General features: G+C 39.6%; 1 protein-coding gene across 1 annotated transcript; it reads left to right on the top strand.

The window, feature by feature from the left end:
* The first annotated feature begins 3,751 nt into the window (after window positions 1-3,751).
* donson (DNA replication fork stabilization factor DONSON) lies at window positions 3,752-20,496 on the top strand. The gene is made up of 12 exons (XM_030724558.1): window positions 3,752-4,298; window positions 4,647-4,721; window positions 5,674-5,871; window positions 8,402-8,580; window positions 15,499-15,574; window positions 15,655-15,754; window positions 16,342-16,444; window positions 16,724-16,876; window positions 16,990-17,188; window positions 17,639-17,708; window positions 17,836-17,966; window positions 19,395-20,496. The coding sequence occupies exons 1-12, from the start codon at window positions 3,861-3,863 to the stop codon at window positions 19,533-19,535; spliced, it is 1,863 nt and encodes a 620-aa protein (XP_030580418.1). The 5' UTR covers window positions 3,752-3,860; the 3' UTR covers window positions 19,536-20,496.
* Window positions 20,497-22,173: the final 1,677 nt, after the last annotated feature.

Raw genomic sequence — 22,173 nt, forward strand, 5'->3', positions numbered from 1 at the left:
AGAACCTTAATGTGCTAATAGGAAAATTGTTACTTAAAATTATAATTTTGAAGTAAAGTATGTAATTTTACAATATAATGGCTATAGAATAATAGCATCACAGTAATTTAGATTAGCTGCCTATAAACCTCTCTAACTATGTAGTTCTAGGTCTTGTATGTTTGAGGCACGCGATTGCGCACCATAGATCACCTAAACTTTTGTTGGCGAGTGTGAAAAATCACTGCGTACAGCGCACCTTGCAGCAACCTTTATGAATGGAAAATGATTGCTGGCAGGAGCCAGTAATCAGCCACATATCTCTAGAGGGGTGTTGTTGTATTGAAAGATTTGCAGCTTGCTCTGGCGTAGCTTTTTGCTTGAATCAATCAACAGTGGCTTCGGCACCGAACATTCTAACATTAAAGATCACAATAATAGTTCAATTTAAATGACAATTTAAAATGGATCCTGTGGGTAAGCGGGTAAAACACAATACAGTCAGGCTTGTCACTTTTTTGACTTGGAAGGTGGAGAACCAAATTAGCTATCAAAACATAAAATCATTAAAGAGCTGGGGAAAGAGCATTTTACTGAGGTGAGTAGTTAGCCTAGGCGGCCACCAGACGCCCAGCCTTCACCTTGTTCTAGGCTATAGGGAAATTTTCCACACACCAATAAAATATATAAATATAGGACTGAATTCTTTCTGCCAACATCTTCCATATCTTGAAAATGAATGTTCATTTACACAATAAAAAACAGGAAGAGAATAGCATTGTTTTCCAAGTAACTATTGATAGGCCTGCCGGGGGGGGTGGGCTGCCCGTCGTCTCTGGCTCTCTGGACTCTAGCCCCTGGATTGTGGGGGTTCCGTCTGTAGCCTCCCTCCTTCCTCTTCTGGGGAGTGTACGCGGTTGCCATCGGGATGTGTGGCCCCAAGTCTTCTGAGCTCCTGTGCTGTGGATGGCCTGGGTCCCCTGGGTCCTTCCCTATCTGCCTCTGGATCGCGGGGGGCATGGTTGCAGTTTCTCGCCCTCATTATCGAATACATTGCATGACAAAGGCGCATACACACACATTACTACAAACAATAAACTTGTGTGTGTGTGTGTGTGTGTGTGTATATGTAGGTGCATATGGGTGTGTGTGTGGATGTGTGTGTGTGTGTGTGAGTATATCAACCCCTTTTATTTTTTTATTTTTTTTCTATCTCCTTTCTTACAAGGAGGAGAACAGTTTTTAAATATCATGTTCTTAAGATTCAAGAGATTCAAGATTCAAGATTCTTTCATTGCATATACAAGTATACACAATGAGATTGCGGTGTGCCACTTGAACAGTTGCTCTTGCAGTCACAAAAATAAGTGATAGATAAAGTAAGATATGTATTTTAGCTATTATATAGCGCTTTTCTACTCAGATATGAGCACTCAAAGCGCTTACACAACACGTTCACATTTACCCCATGCACACGCATTCATACAAGCACTTCCATGATTAATTAATTAAGCTAAGTGCTTTAATCGTCTAACATTCACTCACATTCATACTCCGACGGAACGGTCGGAGAGCAACTTGGGGTTAAGTATCTTGCCCAAGGATACATTGGCGCGCAGCCTGCAGTAGCCAGGAATTGAACCACTGACCTTCCAATCAGTAGGTAACCTGCTCTACCTACTGAGCTACAGCCACCCCAAAGAATATATACAACAAGTAATAATTATTAATGGCAACACTTTATAATATGGACTACGACCTTAAGTACAGGGCCTTAAGTACACGTATTTTACAAGGATGTACCCTGTAACTGCATTTAAGTTCTGTGTAATTTCCAGGACTAATGGCTGCAAGGAAAAATAATATGGTGTGGGCATTTCAATGTACACAAGACATTGTAGGGAAGTAGATGCACAAATGCAAATGGCACGTGTTGAGGATTTTATACATAGGATGGGGTTAGTGCATATTAATGGAGGCAAAGGTAATAGGTATAGTAGTTTTTTAAATACTGATCATGCCATAACCTTAATACTGTCATCTCTGAAAGTGGTAGGTATTGCTTCATGAGAGGTACTTAGTAAAAACACAATGGGTGGTAAATGGTAAATGGTAAATGGACTAGCTCTTATATAGCGCTTTTCTACTCAGTATGAGCACTCAAAGCGCTAAGCGTGGTGATCATTACTCTACACTGATTAAAGTAGTTGTAAAAATTCAACAAGAAGTTCTGCAGCAAGCAGCCTAGTTGGGAAATTGGGAAACCACACGAATATTGAACAGTTGGCAGTTCGATTCCTGGCTGCTCCAGGGTGGAGTGCTCAGGCCTTGGAGTGCTCGGCTAGAGTAGAAAAGCGCTATATAAGAACTGGTCAAAAAAGTCAATTTACCACTTCTGAAGCTTTTATCCTAGCCTGTTTGGCTCCCTGGGCGAGCAACCCTGCCAGCATGCAGCTTCACAAGGTAGAAGCTGCACTCAGTTTTTTTTTATCAGGTAAAAACTGTCATTGACTTTAAAAATATATTTTTAAACAGAAGGCTGCAGAAATCACAACAAATATAACATCACAGTTCTATAAATATATTTGAAATGGCCAAAAAGCACTGGATTGATTATGATGTAGGTTCAATAACACAGACTCCTAAAGATTCTTGCAAAACAGGTGATTTCTTCATTTTACATATAAGCCCTTCAGAAATCATGTTGACTGCACTCTACCAATATAAGCAAAGACATTACACATAAAAGCACACAGAAACATCAGGATCATCTTATGGCAGACAGTCACTTTTTGGCACAACACCGGCAGCTGTTGAATGTAATTAATAAAGTAACATGTAAACTAACTTAGTTACTTCTAAAATTAAGTAATCAGTAAAATAACTAAGTTACTTTTAAAGGAGTAATCAGTAATCGGATTACTTTTTCAAGGTAACTATACCATCACTGCAAATGGCTTATTTACTAGTATGTAATTAGGTGCATTTGCATAGTTATGCAAAAATGTAAATCTTCTGGATGAAAAGAGCATGTCCAACATGTCCAAAAGCAGGTCAAACATGCTAAATCACGTTTCCTAAAAATCTATGCCCTCTATTTTGGATATGGCATGCACTGATTCTTGTCCCACCCTTCTCAATGTCATAGACATGGCATAGTTTCACAATGTGTATCATATTGAAATATATTGTTTTTCAATGGGCTTATGTACATGGGGCTGAAAAAGCAAGCTGAAGTCAACAGCATTATTAATAGTCGTCTGGAAAATATGGCAGGGGCACTGGGACATTTGACACAGGAAGGCATTTTATAATATTCAAAGACATGTTGGTCATGTGAAGAGAGTGGGTAGGAACCAGAAAGGAACCAAAAAGAAGAGATAGTAATCACCCATTTTAGATTAGGACACACAGGTCTTAATAAAACTCCCCAGTTGATAGGCAAGCACCCACATGGACAGTGTGTGCACTGCACTCAACCTGAATCAGTTCAGCATGTGTTGTTAGCTTGTTGGACGTATGACCGGGACAGAAGGGAATTGATGTAAACAGTTGAAGATTACTTTTACATTGGAGAATCTTCTTGAAAAGCAGCTGTCACGAGTTTATGGTCATTTGACAAATGTTTTTGAGAAGAACGGCCTTAACAGACAGAATATAAAGGGTTTTTTTTTCCTGTCCACTTCCTGATCCACACTCCACTCCAGTAGGTGGCGATAATGCACCTCTAAGCTAGTTTGCCAACCGCCATACGTCAGCACATTAAGCGCCAAATTTGTACAGTGGGGAAAGAGCGAGAACAAAACAACAACGGATCCAGCACTTTCTAAAGAAAACATCGTTAGATGTAGATTGATTTGGACGAACTACAGCTGCACACTATGTCTGAACACAAAGGGTACTCACCCAGCTTCAAGCGACCTGCTGAAATTTTGCGAATGAGGCGGAAAAGAGCCCGAAGCGACACCGCCGTTTCCTCTGGCCGAACTGGCTGCACCGGACAGAGTAGTTCATCTCCGATGTACGTACGGCCTTTCTCCCCAGGTCCACTCTTTACCGCCCAAAACCATTCCGGAGTTGGAACAAAACGCAGGAACCCGTTCGCAAATATAGAAAATACTCATAGTCCCAAAAAGAAACTAATCATTTTTAACAATGCCAGTGGTAATACCGAAATTGCGGATAGCTCCGGGATAATGAGGACAACCAAACATCACGGAGATGACAACTCTACAAGGAGGGAATACCAGGGAGATCGTGCCCTCGGTTTTAAGCTGGCTGAGGCAGAAAAACAGGAACACCTACAAGTTTCCACCCAGGTAGGTTGTAACACCGAGCTTTCTGTTGTGCACTTTGTAAAATTAGAAAAAGCTGTTACTTAAGCCCCTTCGCACTGCCCTATCCGTCTGGTTTCTTACAATTAAATTGTTGGCGCAGCTCTCTGGGTCAACAGTTTGTTTGTTGATCTAAGCAGAAGCTGTTTTTTATATGTGTGAGGTCACACTACAGATTTCCTCTTAAAACACACACACAAACTTCTGCGCGAGTGATCGTCACTGTGCCATAATACAAAGTACTGAATGGTAGCACAGCTGTTCTCATGTAGTTACATTCACGAGCCTTGTAGACCTTTTTTTAAAGTCCCTTCTTTTCCTGTCCTGCTGTAGCGGTCTGTCACTTTGTTTGAGGATGACTCTCTGTTTGAAGAAGAGGAGGAGGATGTTAAAAGCCCACTGCTGAAGGTTGGAATTGTTTCTGTACTTTTCATGCTGCGTGACATACACTACATTGCCAAAAGTATTCACTCACCCATCCAAATATTGCATTCACGTGTTTGAACTCACTTCCACATGTGCATAAAACCATCCATTTTCTTTTGCTCATCCTCTTCAGGGTTGGGTTGGGTCAGGTTCCCAGCTGTCATAGAGCAGGCAGGGGACATGCCCCCAGCCTATTACAGAGCTAATGCAGAAAGACAGACAACCATTCATGCTCACATTCACACCTATTAGCAAATTAGAATCTCCAATTAACCTAACCTCACTAAGTGCATGTCTGTGGGAAGAAACCAGAGAACACCCACACAAATCCCAGGAGAACATGCAAACTCCACATAGAAAGATCCTGGGCAAGGTGGAATACAACCCAGCATCTTCTTGCTTTGAGGTAACAGTGCTAACGACTGTGTCACCAAGAAGCTAGGAATGCAGACTGCTTCTACATTTGTGAAAGAATGGGTCACACCAGTGCACAAAGCCAGGTCCATAAAGACATGGTTTGGTGTTTTGGTGTGGAAGAACTAGATTGGCCTACACAGAGTGCTGACCTCAACCTGGTAGAGCACCTTTGGGATGAATTAGAACAGAGACTGCAAGACAGGCCTTCTCAACCAACATCAGTGTTTGGCCTCACAAATGCACTTCTGGAAGAATGGTTAAAAATTCCCATAAACACACAGAAACCTTGTGGAAAGCCTTTCTGGAGGAGTTAAAATTTCTATAGCTGCAAAGGGTGGGCTGACATTATATTAAATCCTATGGATTAAGAATGTGATGTCACTAAAGATCATATGTGTGTGAAGGCAGATGAGTGAATACTTTTAGCAATATACTGTATCTATGAGAAATGTTACCTTTTCATTCTTTCATGTACAACTGTGTATTCAAAATTTCCTCCCCCTCTCTGTCCTTGTAGAGTCCCCAGGCCATTGTTCAAACTGACATACCTCCTGTGTGCAACCAGTATCCGGCAGACTGGAGCCTGAAGACTAGAGTCCTCTTCACCTCTCCACTCTCCCTTTCATGGGCAGAGCATCTCAAGGCCCAGGAGGAAGCTCAAGGGATCAGCCAACATTGCAGGGCACAGTTTAATCCCGTGCCACACAGTCCTCAGGTACACTCTTTGCATGAAGTTAAACTTCCATTTAGGAGAATTTAGGTGCACTTTAAAGTTGTCAGTATGTTTTTTTTGTGTTGCTATGAAGAGGAAGCTATGACCCAGGTTCTCAAAATACACAGGGGTGGGTGGAAATGTTGTGCTTATTAACTTTTTTTTTCAGTGTTTTTGAGCTGTCACAAGTTTTCAATTTTAACACTCACTCCAAATTTCTCAATATAACACAAAATCTTGTTTTTCATTCAGAATGTTTTTACTATAACTTCATTCATCGATATTATGAAAATATATAGTTTAATGACTACGAATCAGAATAACTATTGATCGCAGAGGGAAATTCATATGTCTGACATAGCTCATCTGCTATTTTAATGCGAATTTAAGGGGATGATGGCTGTGGGTACAAATGATTTACTGTATCTCTCCATTTTACTGCAGATGTCAAGTGATCTTAGTTTTCTTAACAAAGAGACTGCTCTTCCCCTTTTTGTATACAGTAGTTAATCTGTATTCAGGGACCATACTAGCTTGTTATATAGGTGAAAACCTAGATATTTATATTTTGTTACCACCTCTATGTGCACCCCACAAACTTTCACAGGCTGAAGAGAGGGCCTTAATCTTTGGAAATGTATTATCATTTCCTTCTTCTTAGAGGTTCAGTTTGAGGTTGTTTTTGTGACTCCAGTCACTGAAGACATCCTAAGATACCTTTACATGCCACAATGGCAGCATCATCAGGACACAGAATTGTATGTGAAGTAAATGGACTAGTTCTTATATAGCGCTTTTTCTCACACCCATTCATACAAGCACTTCCATTTGTATGTAAGCTAAGTGCTTTTCACACACATTCACACTCCAACACTTCTGTCAGGTGCCGTTTACACGAGACCGTTTTCATTTTGAAACGGTGTCGTTTTGATGCGTTTCGGCCTTGCGTTTACACGACAACGGTGTCGTTTTGATGCGTTTCGCCCTTCTGTTTACACGACAACAGAGTGAAAACGATGTGTTTCAGAAACGGGGTCCAGAGTGGAGCGTTTCAGAAACGCACCGGCTTGCGTTTTCGTGTAAACACTTGAAACCGGGGTGATTTGAAAACGCTCGACTCGCACATGCGCACTATGGTTGCGACGGCCACAGTTTTTCGCGCACGCGCAAACTGATAAACAGTACTCGCGGATTCACGAGTGCTTCTTATGCTTTTCTTGTGTTTTTACCGTTTTGTAATTCAGCGTTGTGTGCAGCAGCGATCCAATCTCATCATCTGTCCACACAAAACCTCTCACATTGGCCGTTTTGTAAGTAATGAACAATTTGCCGCACTACCTACTGTGTCACTCCACGCATGCACGTCTTGCGTAAACAAATTTTGCAAAGAGAAAACCAACGCCAACTTGTGGCCTGGCATGGGAACTACATCGTTTTCATCGTTTCACATGTCCTCGTGTAAACGCGGATCGTTTCTGAAACGCCATCGTGTAAACGAAAGGCTGAAACGCATCAAAACGACACCGTTTCCAGTGAAAACGGCTTCGTGTAAACGGCACCTCAGAGAGCAACTTGGGGTTCAGTATCTTGCCCAAGGATACTTTGGCATGCAGCCCAGAGCAGTCAGGAATCAAACTGCCAACTTTCCAATTAGTAGGCTTCCTCCTGAGCCACAGCCACCCCAATGAATTCTGCTGTATACAGTGTGAAAAGGAATGGTGCCAGGATAGTTCCCTGTGGAGCCCCCATGCTGCTTGTTAATGTCACCAATTAAATTAACATGCATGTCTTTAGACTATGAAAAGGTGGAGTACCTGGAGGAAACCTACAAAGGCTCTACATAGAAAGGCATCAGGAATCTTCTTGCTAAGGCAACAGTGCTAATCACTGCACCGCTTGCCTTTTAGAGTCTCACGTTCAGTTATGTAGCAAGTGAAAATTTGCAAGATTGATGTACCAGCTAATAGAGTTGTACTGAAAGGAGAAAATGATGGACTTATTATTAAAGTTTACAGCACTGTATTTCACAAACTAGTTGCATCTTACTGTAAAGACTTCCCTTGGCTTTGCCCGTTATCTAAGGCAGCTATTTCTTGATTTACAAGACTTCTTACATTCTGCACTGTAGTCTGTGTGCATTTTCCCAAGAGTGATGCTTGTGATGTGCCCACAGTTCTGAGTCAGAGAACTTTCTTTTCAATCAACTATATTATGACACATTTTAAAAATTATCCCAAGCACCTATTTTTCTTAAGTTTTGTGGCATAAGTTTTCATACTGGTGCTCATCACAAAAAGTACATAAATTTATTTGTGATAAGTCAATATTAGTTTATAATACAAGGTGACCGATGCCTATAAGTTAGTTTTTTGTATCACTTTAAGAGGGCATCAGAGAGCAGTGAAGGAGTCATCTGCAAAAATATAGGACTAAATATATGTTTATACCCACACATTTTGGTGGCCTTAATGTGGGTTCTTAAGTAGCTTCTTCCTCAGTCAGACCTGTTTGTCTGTCTGTCTATTTCCTGTAGGATCCCAGGTCTTGCTCAGAACTACGCTGTGCTTTCCAGCAGAACCTTGTCTACTGGCAGCATCCATCCCTGCCCTGGCTCTCTCTATTTCCCAGGATCAACGCTGAGAGGAGCTTCTCTGGCAAGAGCATCCCCTGGGCTCAGGATGCAGCTCTGCAGCAGAGTCTCATGAGGGAATGGTGAGGCTGATAAACAGTTAGGCCCATAAGTTTTTCTTCACACACTATATATATATATATATATATATATATATATATATATATATATATATATATATATATATATATATATATATATATATATATATATTAGGGGTGGGACTCGATTAAAAAAATTAATCGAATTAATTACAAGCTTTGTAATTAATTAATCGAAATTAATCGCATTTTAATCGCATTTCAATATTTGACATGAGAAATATTAATTTAAGTTTAGTTGATGAATAAATCAATATACATAAGCTTAAACTTCAAAATTTTGTTTATTTTCCCACCAGTCTACTACACAGACCAACGAAAGGTGGAAGTGCTCCTGTGATAAGCAAACTCCTGAAATTAAAGTTAGGCATCATAACTGGATAGTTTTATTCAACATTAATGTCTCACTTGTTATAGTTGGAAATTAATCATTCTCTCAGCTGTATTCCTTGATGTTGAAATGTGTTATGCTTGTTTTAACAGCTTATTTTGAATTAAAGACTTAAAATTAAACCACAAAAAGGAGAAAAAGTTCGTTCTCCGTTTAACAGCTGCTTTTACACAGCTGTGCTTCGCACTCACGGTTGCTAGGCGACATGAGCTACGCAGAGGTGACGGCAGCTGATATGAAGGCTAGCTGCTCACTTCCGGCCTTTGTGGTGTTCGTGGGCTGCGAAAGACGTGGGCCGGGTCCTTCGCAGGATGCGGCCCCTAATTTGGACATTGTGCGTCGATATAATCTGTATGCCGGGAACTCGCGTGCGATTAAAATGCGTTAAAAATTTTAACGCGTTAATTTCCCCATAATTAATTAATCAAAATTAACGCGTTAAAGTCCCACCCCTAATATATATATATATATATATATATATATATATATATATATATATATATATATAAATTTTTTTTTTTTTATAATTTTTGCCTCTGTACATCACCAATAATTTTTAACTCAGTCAAGATGTGATTGAAGCACAGACTTTCAACTTTAATTCAAGGGGTTGTAACAAAGGTATTTCATTAATTGTTTAAAAGCTACAGCCATTTTTCTACATAATTATCTGACAACCAGTTTCATGACCAGGGTGAGTCTGCTTTCCTCAATATTCCACAACAAATTAAGTGGATAAATGATCTAGAGTCGGTTCCAAGAGTTGAACTTGGATTTGGCATCTTTACATGGAGCTCCAAAAAGAAATTGATGAAAGTGAAAGAGGCCATAAGGTTGACAAAATTAAGTGAACCAATTAAAGAGGGAGAGATCTGGCCAGTCCTAAAACAACGAACGAACAAACAAACAAAAAACAGCTGGCCAGTCTCTTCTTTTAAGAGCCACATTCTTAAAATAAGGAATGCACTCAGCAGCACCACGTGGCCTGGAAGTATGGAGAGCTGTTTTATTATCTTTACAAAATAAAAGTGTCACAAAATACAACTCTATTATGAAGTAAATAAATAAATACATAAATCTTGAAATAAATTAAAATAAAATAAGATAAAAATTTCTTTTAAAAAATAGTTTTATTTCATGGGGATATTTATTTATTTCATGGAATGTTTATTAATAATTTATCAATAGCAGTATTTATTTATTTATTTCATTTTGAATAAAATGGCTCTCCCTATGGAAGACTATAGACAACAACTAAAATGGAGTCATTCCTTTATTTAAAAACAAAAACAACTTTTCAAAACAAGAAATTAAGAACACTATGGACTAGGGGTGTGCAATATTGACAAAAAATAATATCTCAACATTTTCTGTAATTTTGTTGATAAAGTTAATAAACAATATTTTGAATTATTTAAAAATGTGTTCGCAAAAGAAGTGCAAGCTAGTAAAATATAAGACTTAAATCAGTGTTTTTGACACATTAACTTTGGCAAGTTTTTCAAAAGCAATCGCTCAATATGGAAGACTTGACAGAATGAAAAAATTTTTAAAAAGAGGCTGTCCAGAAGGATTCCCCTATATTATAGCAAGAAAAATCACAGAAAATACATGCCTTCATCTGATCAGAAACCCGCTTTTTGACAGACCGCTTCAGCATATTATCTGAGACTCCAAACAGGTGAGCTCCGTGAACGTTGCTAGGTTATGATGCAGTGATTGTAACATACCTTCATACCTTATAACTTAAAGGATATTAACATCCATCCATCCATCATCTTCCTCTTCATCCCGCTAGTCGGGTCACAGGGGGGCTAAAATTTGCTGTGTATGTTTTGCCAGACACCTTAGCTGATTTAGGTTTGTCTTGAACAGCGGGTTCCCGAAACTTTTCATATTCCTCATACTCTTTGATGATGGAACAGGTTGGTTGTCAAACTTTCTTACAAAGCCTGAAAACTGCCGTCTTTTGATTTCAATTCAATTCAATTCAATTTTATTTATATAGCGCCAAATCACAACAAACAGTCGCCTCAAGGCGCTTTGTATTGTGGGTAAAGACCCTACAATAATACAGAGAAAACCCAACAGTCAAAAATGACCCCCTATGAGCAGCACTTGGTGACAGTGGGAAGGAAAAACTCCCTTTAACAGGAAGAAACCTCCAGCAGAACCAGGCTCGGGAGGGGGGGGTCATCTGCCGCAACGGGTTGGGCTGAGGGGGGAGAAAAGACATGCTGTGGAAGAGAGCCAGAGATTAATAACAATTAATGATTAAATGCAGAGTGGAGTATAAACAAAGTAAATAAGGTGAATGAAAAGAAACAGTCTATTGTGGGAACCCCCCAGCAGACTAGGCCTATAACAGCATAACTAAGGGATGGTTCAGGGTCACCTGATCCAGCCCTAACTATAAGCTTGATCAAAAAGGAACGTTTTAAGCCTAATCTTAAAAATAGAGAGGGTGTCTGTCTCCTGAATCCAAGCTGGAAGCTGATTCCACAGAAGAGGGGCCTGAAAGCTGAAGGCTCTGCCTCCCATTCTACTCTTAAGTATCCTAGGAACCACAAGTAAGCCAGCAGTCTGAGAGCGAAGTGCTCTGTTGGGGTGAAATGGGACTATAAGGTCTTTGAGATAAGATGGGGCCTGATTATTCAAGACCTTGTATGTGAGCAGACGGAGTTTAAATTCTATTCTAGATTTAACAGGGAGCCAATGAAGAGAAGCCAATATGGGAGAAATCTGCTCTCTCTTTCTAGTCCCTGTCAGTACTCTAGCTGCAGCATTTTGGATCAGCTGAAGACTTTTCAGGGAGCTTTTAGAACAGCCTGATAATAATGAATTACAATAGTCCACCCTAGAAGTAATAAATGCATGAATTAGCTTTTCAGCATCACTCTGAGAAAGGATGTTTCTAATTTTAGAAATATTGCACAAATGCAAAAAAGCGGTCCTACATATTTGTTAAATATGTGCATTGAAGGACATATCCTGGTCAAAAATGACTCCAAGATTTCTCAGTGTTACTGGAGGCCAAAGTAATGCCATCCAGAGTAAGTATCTGGTTAGACACCATGTTTCTAAGATTTGTGGGGCCGAGTACAAGAACTTCAGTTTGATCTGAATTTAGAAGCAGGAAATTAGAGGTCATCCAGGCCTTATAATGTATAATATATAAATAATGTAAATAGAATTACTAATAACTATTGAAGTTAACTCTGAAACTGTAGCCAAAGAGTCTAAACAAATACCAGCAGTGCTGAAAGCAGCCGAACATGAAGATAAATCTTTGAGATGGTTATGAATAATTTTTTCTCTGTCTAAAATTTTATTTGTAAAGAAATCCATGAAGTCACTACTAGTTAAAGTGAAAGGAATACTCAGCTCTACAGAGCTCTGACTCTTTGTCAGCCTGGCTACAGTGCTGAAAAGAAACCTGGGGTTGTTCTTATTTTCTTCAATTAATGATGAATAGTAAGATGTCCTAGCTTTACGGAGGGCTTTTTTATAGAGCAACAAACTCTTTTTCCAGGCTAAATGAGCATCTTCTAATTTAGTGAGACGCCATTCCCTCTCCAGCTTTCGGGTTATCTGCTTTAAGCTGTGCGTTTGTGAATTATACCACGGAGTCAGGCACTTCTGATTTGAAGCTTTCCTTTTCAGAGGAGCCACAGTATCCAAAGTCGTTCGCAGTGAGGATGTAAAACTATTGACGAGATAATCGACCTCACTGGGAGCAGAGTTTAGGTAGCTGCTCTGCACTGTGTTGGCACATGGCACTGAAGAGCATAACAATGAAGGAATTAGATCCTTAAACTTAGTTACAGCACTTTCACAAAGACTTCTACTATAATAAAACGTATTCCCCACTGCTGTGTAATCCATTAAAGTAAATGTAAATGTTACTAAGAAATGATCAGACAGGAGGGGGCTTTCAGGGAATACTGTTAAGTCTTCAGTTTCTATGCCATATGCTAGGACAAGATCCAGAGTATGATTAAAGTGGTGGGTGGGCTCCTTTACATTTTGAGAGAAGCCAATTGAATCTAACAATAGATTAAATGCAGTGTTGAGGCTGTCATTCTCAGCATCTACATGGATGTTAAAATCACCCACTATAATGATTTTATCTGAACTGAGCACTAAATCAGATAAAAAGTCTGAGAAATCAGACAGAAACTCTGAGTAAGGACCAGGTGGACGATAGATGATAACAAATAAAACAGGTTTTTGGGTTTCCCAATTAGGATGGACAAGACTAAGAGTCGGGCTTTCAAAAGAATTAAAACTTTGTCTGGGTCTTTGATTAATTAGTAAGCTGGAATTGAAGATTGCAGCTAATCCTCCTCCTCGACCTGTGCTTCGAGCATTCTGACAGTTACTGTGACTCGGGGGTGTTGATTCATTTAAATATTCATCCTGCTGTAACCAGGTTTCTGTAATAAATCAATATGTTGATTAATTATTAAATCATTTACTAAAAGGGACTTGGAAGAGAGAGACCTAATGTTTAATAATCCACATTTAATTGTTTTATTCTTTGGTGCAGTTGATGAAGCTGCACCATTATATAACCTCTTCAAGAATGCCAATCTCTAGCTCCACCTTCTGTATTTTTTGTCATTGCCTTTGTCTCCAAATTATACATCGTAGCAGGTCTCACTACCATCTTGTGAACCTTCCCTTCCCTTCTCTTGCTGCCAAAACTCTGTCACAATTCAGCCCTGACCCTTGTCTCTAGCCATCCTAACCTGCTTGGACTCTTCTTCACCTCTCTTGTGCACACTGTTGGAGTTGATGGTTGAGCCCCAGATATTTAAAATCATCCATTTTCACAGTTTCTACTTCTTTTAACTTCACATTTTCACCTGTCTCCTCCTTATTCACACATTAATTCTATTTTGCTTCTACTAACTTTCATCCTCTTCTCTCCAGTACATATCCCAGCTTTCCAGATTCTCTTTTATCTGCTCCCTATGCTCACTACAGATCACAATGTAGTCTGCGGACATCATACTCCATGAAGACTCCTGCCTAACCTCCATCATCAGTGTAAAAAAGACGGGGCTCAGAGTCCATCCCTGTAATCCCACACCTGTCTTGAACCCACTTCTACCACACACACCTCACCACTGTCTTGTCCTCATACATGTCCTACACCACACTCATATATAAGAAATGTCCTCTTTCTGAGCAGCAAATAGCTGCTGCGGCCATGGTGGTGGAGTTACAGACAACTGTTGCTCGCCTCCCAGAAACCACTGATAATGCCACTGCTGCCACCAGCCTTACCAGAACCAAATGTGTGTGGTGGTTTTTCATATGTAAAGAAAGAAGTCTTCTAAAACCTGAACAAACTGTAACATAGAGAGCATCAGGTCACATGCTGTAGGATCTGCTGGTCTGCAGCTGGAAATGAACTGAACTAAACTGCACATATACCCACACACGCAAACACACATACACATGCACGCTATTGGGATCCCCTGGTAGTCACATGGCTCCATAATATAAGTGGCAAAATTACAAGAATTTGATTTATTGACCTATAATGGAAAAAGGGTTGAATCTGCTGGAATACAGTAAAAATCTCAAATATCACTACTTTTCTTCAAAAATACATGATTTTGTGAGATTAAAAAAAAAAAAAACAGTGAGTTTCAGTGGAAGTCAGTGGGGCATTTTTGGCCATGAAGGTGTCCAGAGGGAGTATCTGGTACTAAATAAACTATAATGGTGCAATCAAACCAATTTTGTTGTCAAAGATTACTTTGACATGTCCAAGACTCTAACCACCACCAATGCCAAATCTATTATTTACTATATGGAAAACTAATTTTTTTTTAATTTGCAATAATTCAAACGATGAAACTCTCATTTAAAGTGTTATTAATCATTAATCCTAAAAAATATTTATTTCTTGGTAGTTTTGAGTTTTGAAAAACAAAAAGAAAAAAAAAAGATGTATGCTGATTTAGTAGCAGTTTTTTGGTGTGTGTACATTTTTGCCACAAAGGTTTCCAGAGGGTGCAAAATGAGGAGGGCATAAGGGAAATTGGGTATTCTTCAATAGCTAAGTCAGATCTGATGCAGTTAGTGATGAGAACAAAGTGCAGAGAAACACATAAAAGCAGCAATTGAGAGATTAAATGTCATCACAAACCAAAAATGAAGTCCACTTGCCTTCTTTTTAAGCACTTAAGACCCCTTGCATTAACCCTGAAAGTATGTTTGTGTCTTGATTAACTTAATTTAAAATCCACAGTAGTGGTTTATAGAGGCAAAACTACAAAAAATGTGTAATTGTCCAACAACATGGTCCACAACACACCACTACTATAACAACGGGTTTATGCTGGGAGTCTGTTTGTATTAGAACTCATACATCTAATGCTGTCTATGCTGTAAAACAGCTGGTGACTCATTTGCTGGTGTGTAACATTTTAGGTTCTATATATTGCAATGGCCTTATTACCACAGTACTTCCTGTGTTCCTTTATATTGTTCAGGTCCATCAGTCTGTCATCTCTCTACACTCTATTAAAGTCCAGACTGTGTCCATACTTCTACCTTTGCTCTTATCAGGTAAGTGTTACTATGGTGCAATCTCTACCTGTGCTCAGCATTACTGTGCTCAGCATAGCTGATCTGCTCTGCTGTGTCAGTTCACAGTGCTGTTCCGGGCAGCAGGTCTCGGATCCAGCAGCATCACGGCTTTAATTTCTCCTACAACCAGGGGATTAAGAGAGGCAATGAAGGCTGAAGGTGAGAGCTGAAATTAGACATTTTTTGTTTTTATCTCTGAAATGTAAATTTATGCATTCAGTTTTCTTTAAATCTTATGTTAAATCTACATTGTACTAAGGAAGTCATTTTTATTGCTTCTCCCTGTGTTTTATTCATGAGCTGGAAAATCACTGCACATCATCAAATTTGCTGCAACTGTTGCACTACTGCATCAACGTTAAAATTTGAATAGACAGCCAACTACATGAGTGAAACAGTTTTTATATTGCAAGTTGTCTCAATTTTTATTAATAAAAACGGCATTTTCTTTGAGGAATATACTCCATTTGTGTAAATGTCTAATAGTCAAAGTGATGTAAAATAAATTTGTGACATAGTGTAACATAGTGGTAGCAAAATCTGACCAGTACATGAAAAAGCTTATCTTTTCCTGTAGTGTATTCTTTATATCATGGCTGACCAGTAAAAGGTCCACTAAAGAATTGTAGCTGAATGTATTATCCAATGTCAAACCTCTAGCATGCGGTTTAGAATGAACAGAGGTCTGAGACAATGTTAAAGCATCATCATTCCATGGTCTTCACTGGTGTTGTTTACCCATGTAGGTATAGAGTTCAGTCTCCCTCTACTGGAGGAACAGAGGAAGAGCAAAGATCCACAAAATCTGACAATTAGTCGAGAAGATGAGCACAAGGAACAAGAGGAGGTGTAAGTTTTTTCTTTTTCTTTTATTGTCTGTGCTTTCTAGAGCTCAGCGCTCCTATCTAGCTATAGATCTAGCTAGCTTCTTGTGTTCCTCCTTAATGTTGCGGTCACTTGGTATTGCGCTGTCACTTGCTATTGTGATGTCTATCGCTATGACCTCCTTCCTTTGTTTGTCCACCACCATGATGTCCGGAAGAAAATGAATTAGTGAGTTAACCTTGACAGCCCTAATTTATATATGATATAATATATGTCTGTGTGTGTTTTTCACTTAAAATGTAGGTGCTCTGAGCTGAACGAGGCTGCAAATTATTTGACAGCTGATGGAGAAGAGCATGATGTATACAACAGAGATGAAGATGGCAGTTTTTCTTGGCTGAAGGAGATGGGAGTCCAGGACAAAATCAAGAAGCCAGACAGCCACATCATACAACTGTATCCTCTGACCTCTTTAGCAACAACTGTCACATTACTGTCTTTTACATATACTGTGAATGCATTTTTCCTTCTTCATATTATTAACAACCCATCCTTGACCTCTTCTCTAGTCAGAAGGAGGGTTCCAGTGTGTCTTTGGACCATAAACCTGAGTCTGTGATATGTGTGGAAGGACCTCACACTTTCACTCTCATCAACTTCTTCATCAATTGGAAGGGTGTGGTTGCTTCATCTGGCTCCCAGGCAGGCTTACCACCAACACTGCTGGCTCCCAGTGCATTTAGAGGAGCTACAATGCACACGCTGAAGGTACTCACACACATACATACAGATTTCTGTCTGCAGCCATCTAATACATTATTTATACTTCTTTGTGTACTCTATGTAACCAGCCTATGAAAGTGGTCAATGCCATTGCCAGCATTTATATTTGTATGTGGTGTGCCTTTCGTCCAAAACACTAGTTGGTGGTGGAGTTTTTCTCTTCAAGCTGATCCATTGTCTTCCAGTCAAATAAAAAATGGTGACAATATGCAGGCAGTAGTGCATAGGAGGAAACAACTGTACTTGTTTCCTCCTAGTGACAGCTACTTCAGGCTGTGTTCGTGTAACATTTAGTTCTACCTCTAAGGAAGTGCACATCAGGTTACAGCTTAGGGTTTCAGAGAACCTGCAATTATAATGTTCTTATGTGCCACATTTAATTCAGAAGCACAAATCCCACTGTGTGTGCTTTTGTTTCTATTTTTTTTTTCCTAGGGCCGTAGTGTGAATGTAAGAAGTCAGATGGGGTCTTCCTACCAAAACATGAGCAGTTTGGAGATCACAGGTACACAGCTGGAGGAGCAGACTTCTTTCTCTCATATCACTTATCAGTTCACACTGTGCCCAGGAGTATTCACTATTTTTGCCATATGAGCTCAGTGCTGTTGGAACTTGTACTTGTCACACTGCAGGACCAGTCCTCCCATCCTCTCTTCTTGCCATCACAACTTTACTTCAGCCTGCACAGAAAGGAAACTTCTCAGCTGCTCTTTGTACCCATACTCCTACTGCTGTTTTGAATATTAACATCATCAAGCAACAGGTAACACTTGCAGAGAGAGGGCATGAAGCTGCTTTCATTTGCTATAATGTTTTTATATATTTATAACTATAACGTTAACGGTTTCAGTGTATGTATGCGCTTTAGCCTGAATATGATTAAAGCCAACTGAATGTCAATTTTATTTCTCAGGGAGCAGCCTGTAGCTTTTTAATAGCACGTAACCAGGGTCAGCTTCAACGTCTACATTTAAAAATGTCATTACACAAAAAACTTCTGTCTGCCTCACACAGTCTGGTTAGACACTTAATGCTGTATAATTTACTAAATTTTGTCACAGATGTGGTCTATTTTTATGTTTTATGTTAATACTGTACTTTATATATGTAATACAGTTTAGGTCTTTCCTGGCAGAACGTTTTCTGTGAACATTCTGGGTTTTGAATCATCTACTCTCTGCTCTCCATCATGTGGCATCCCACAAAAAATAAAAAATAATGTATAAAAATATATACATTGTAAAAAATAAGTATATAATTATAATAATGAAGATGGTGAGTATTGCACTTGGTGAATGAATATTGGATATTACATAAGATAGGAGTGATATTGTTCAGTATGAACAATATAATATTGCACAGAGATGTGGGTATTGCACAGTTAGAGTGGGTGAGTGTGAGAGTTCAGGGTGGTGGTTGCTCTGGTGAAGAAACTGTTCTGGAGTCTGTTTGTTCTGGCTTTGATGCACCTGTAGCTCCTGCCAGAGGGCAGCAGGTCAAACAGTTCAAAGTCAGGGTGTGAGCTGTCCTTGATGATGTTTTTGGCTTTCCTGCGGCAGCGGGTGTAGATGTCCGTCAGGGAGGGGAGAGGGCAGTCAACGATTATGCTGTCTTGACTACCATCTGAAGCCTCCCCCTTGTCTGCCTCAGTTCAGCCTATATATTTTAGGGTCAATTTTAAAATTCTTATGTTTGTTTTTAAATCTTTTCAGTCTTGCCCTGCTTTACCTATCTGAGCTTCTTCATCCCTGCATACACTCTCAATCTCTCAGGTCAGCTGCTCCTGGAAGTGCCAAGATCCAGAAGGAAGCTCACAGGGGAGAGGGCTTTCTTTATTGTATCTCCTAAATTATGGAATAACTTTCCTTTGCATGTTAGAGAGGCCCCTTCTTTGTCCATTTTTACAGTTTGTCTTAAAACCTTTTTCCTTTGCTTTCGACCCCGAGACCTAATTTTAAATTGTATGTTTTTTAAGACAAACCTTTGGTAAAAGACTTGAACAGGACTATGTGGACTTGGTTAGGATGGATCTAACTCAAAAAGATGTACAGCTTAGAGTTTTGTAGAGAGTGCCTTCCAACTGAGGCACTGAGTGTATTCATTGTATTTTGCATTGTACAGTTAAGGACAGAGATGTTTGTAGAAACAAATTGGCAGTTACTCTGTTAACTGTGTGTGCACATGTTTGCAGGTTAGTGAGGGGTCAGAAGAACTGTCTTCTTGTGGTCTCCATCCAGCCTCCATCCAGCAGCTGCAGCAGCCCTCCAGCCTGGGAAAGACGGCCCTTACACACATCACCATGAGCAACTACAGCTACACATGGAAGAACTAAGAGTACTAACAGTTTATGGAACACAAACAGACATGGTCACACAAAATGTTTGTATCACTTAAAGCTAACAGCTGCATTGCTGAAATTCACATTAGGTTCTGCTGTTTTTCTAAAACTATGTACACACTGGAAGTAATTCACTGTGTCATGGCGACATGAGACTACAGAAAGTGAATGACATTTCACAAATATGAGCAAAATAAGTGAATGTCATGCCAAGTAGATGCAACCCAAGATACTTTTCTCAACTTTCAGGTGAGTGCCTGAAGCAGCTACCAGTGATAGTGAAGAATACTGCTGAGACATGTGACCTGGTTGTAAATACATGAGAGGATTACTGGCAACTGGTCACTTGCTAACATTCTGGACAAATGTTGACAAGCGACCAGCTTCAAAGTGGTGTCCAACAAGCAAATTGCTTCCAGTGCAGACATATCTTTAAGATGTGTACATACTGGAAGCAATTTGCAGTGACATGGTGACCAAAGATCATAGAAAGTGAATGTTGGGCAACTTCAAGCGACTACAAGCGAAATAACTGCTGGCAATGTGAAGCGAGAAGAACTGCGATAAATTTCAGAAGAGCAACTGAAGGGGCAAGCAATGAGAGTGAAGAATACCACTGACTGATATATGACCTGCTACTAAATGCTTTAGAGGGTTACCTAAGTAACCTGACACTGGAATGTCTGCAAGTGATCAGGTAGTAGTAGCTTCAAAGTATTGCGCAAGGAGCAAATCACTTCCAGTGTGTACAAAATGTTACCATCTGTTTATGCCAAGATGCCTTTTGGGCAAATTTTACTGCACTGCACTGTATGACTTTTTTTTAATTTTTTTTTTATAACCTCTGGTTACCTCTGTCTTTCTTCTGTGAGGCTTATCAAAGATGATTGCTTGAATTTAGAAGTTTTGAGGTACTGGAATGTATATGAAATAAATGTATGCTCTGTTAAACCTATTGAGCTTAAGCAATTTATTAATTCAATTCAATTCAATTTTATTTATATAGCGCCAAATCACAACAAACAGTCGCCTCAAGGCGCTTTGTATTGTGGGTAAAGACCCTACAATAATACAGAGAAAACCCAACAGTAAAAACGACCCCCTATGAGCAGCACTTGGTGACAGTGGAAAGGAAAAACTCCCTTTTAACAGGAAGAAACCTCCAGCAGATCCAGGCTCAGGGAGGGGGGGTCATCTGCCGCGACCGGTTGGGCTGAGGGGAGAGAAAGACATGCTGTGGAAGAGAGCCAGAGATTAATATCAATTGATTAAATGCAGAGTGGAGTATAAACAAAGTAAATAAGGTGAATGAGAAGAAACAGTGCATTATGTGAACCCCCCAGCAGACTAGGCCTATAGCAGCATAACTAAGGGATGGTTCAGGGTCACCTGATCCAGCCCTAACTATAAGCTTTATCATAAAGGAAAGTTTTAAGCCTAATCTTAAAAATAGAGAGGGTGTCTGTCTCCTGAATCCAAGCTGGAAGCTGGTTCCACAGAAGAGGCGCCTGAAAGCTGAAGGCTCTGCCTCCCATTCTCCTCTTAAGTATCCGAGGAACCACAAGTAAGCCAGCAGTCTGAGAGTGAAGTGCTCTGTTGGGGTGATATGGTACTATGAGGTCTTTGAGATAAGATGGTGCCTGATTATTCAAGACCTTGTATGTGAGGAGAAGAATTTTAAATTCTATTCTAGATTTAACAGGGAGCCAATGAAGAGAAGCCAATATGGGAGAAATCTGCTCTCTCTTTCTAGTCCCTGTCAGTACTCTAGCTGCAGCATTTTGGATCAGCTGAAGACTTTTCAGGGAGCTTTTAGGACAGCCTGATAATAATGAATTACAGTAATCCACCCTAGAAGTAATAAATGCATGAATTAGCTTTTCAGCATCACTCTGAGAAAGGATGTTTCTAATTTTAGAAATATTGTGCAAATGCAAAAAAGCGGTCCTACATATTTGTTTAATATGTGCATTGAAGGACATATCCTGGTCAAAAATGACTCCAAGATGTCTCACGGTGTTACTGGAGGCCAAAGTAATGCCATCCAGAGTAAGTATCTGGTTAGACACCATGTTTCTAAGATTTGTGGGGCCGAGAACAAGAATTTCAGTTTGATCTGAATTTAGAAGCAGGAAATTAGAGGTCATCCAGGCCTTAATATCTTTAAGACATTCCTGCAGTTTGACTAATTGATGTGTGTCATCTGGCTTCATTGATAGGTAAAGCTGAGTATCATCTGCATAACAATGAAAATTGATGCAGTGCTTTCTAATAATACTGCCTAAGGGAAGCATGTATAATGTAAATAAAATTGGTCCTAGCACAGAACCCTGTGGAACTCCATAATTAACCTTAGTGTGTGAAGAAGACTCCCCATTTACATGAACAAATTGGAGTCTATGAGATAAATATGATTCAAACCACTGCAGTGCAGTACCTTTTATACCTATAGCAAGCTCTAATCTCTGTAATAAAATGTTATGGTCAACAGTATCAAAAGCTGCACTGAGGTCCAACAGGACAAGAACAGAGATGAGTCCACTGTCAGAGGCTGTAAGAAGATCATTTGTAACCTTCACTAATGCTGTTTCTGTACTGTGATGAATTCTGAAACCTGACTGAACTCTTCAAA

This window comes from Archocentrus centrarchus, unplaced genomic scaffold, assembly GCF_007364275.1.
Source record: "Archocentrus centrarchus isolate MPI-CPG fArcCen1 unplaced genomic scaffold, fArcCen1 scaffold_37_ctg1, whole genome shotgun sequence".
NCBI lineage: Eukaryota > Metazoa > Chordata > Actinopteri > Cichliformes > Cichlidae > Archocentrus > Archocentrus centrarchus.

Excerpts from the sequence above, each read along its gene's own strand:
- donson (XM_030724558.1), top strand. The coding sequence starts at position 3,861 with ATGTCTGAACACAAAGGGTACTCACCCAGCTTCAAGCGACCTGCTGAA. Across the intron at positions 5,872-8,401 it reads CCGTGCCACACAGTCCTCAG|GATCCCAGGTCTTGCTCAGA; the intron begins GTACACTCTTTG and ends TATTTCCTGTAG. Across the intron at positions 15,755-16,341 it reads AGAGGCAATGAAGGCTGAAG|GTATAGAGTTCAGTCTCCCT; the intron begins GTGAGAGCTGAA and ends TTACCCATGTAG.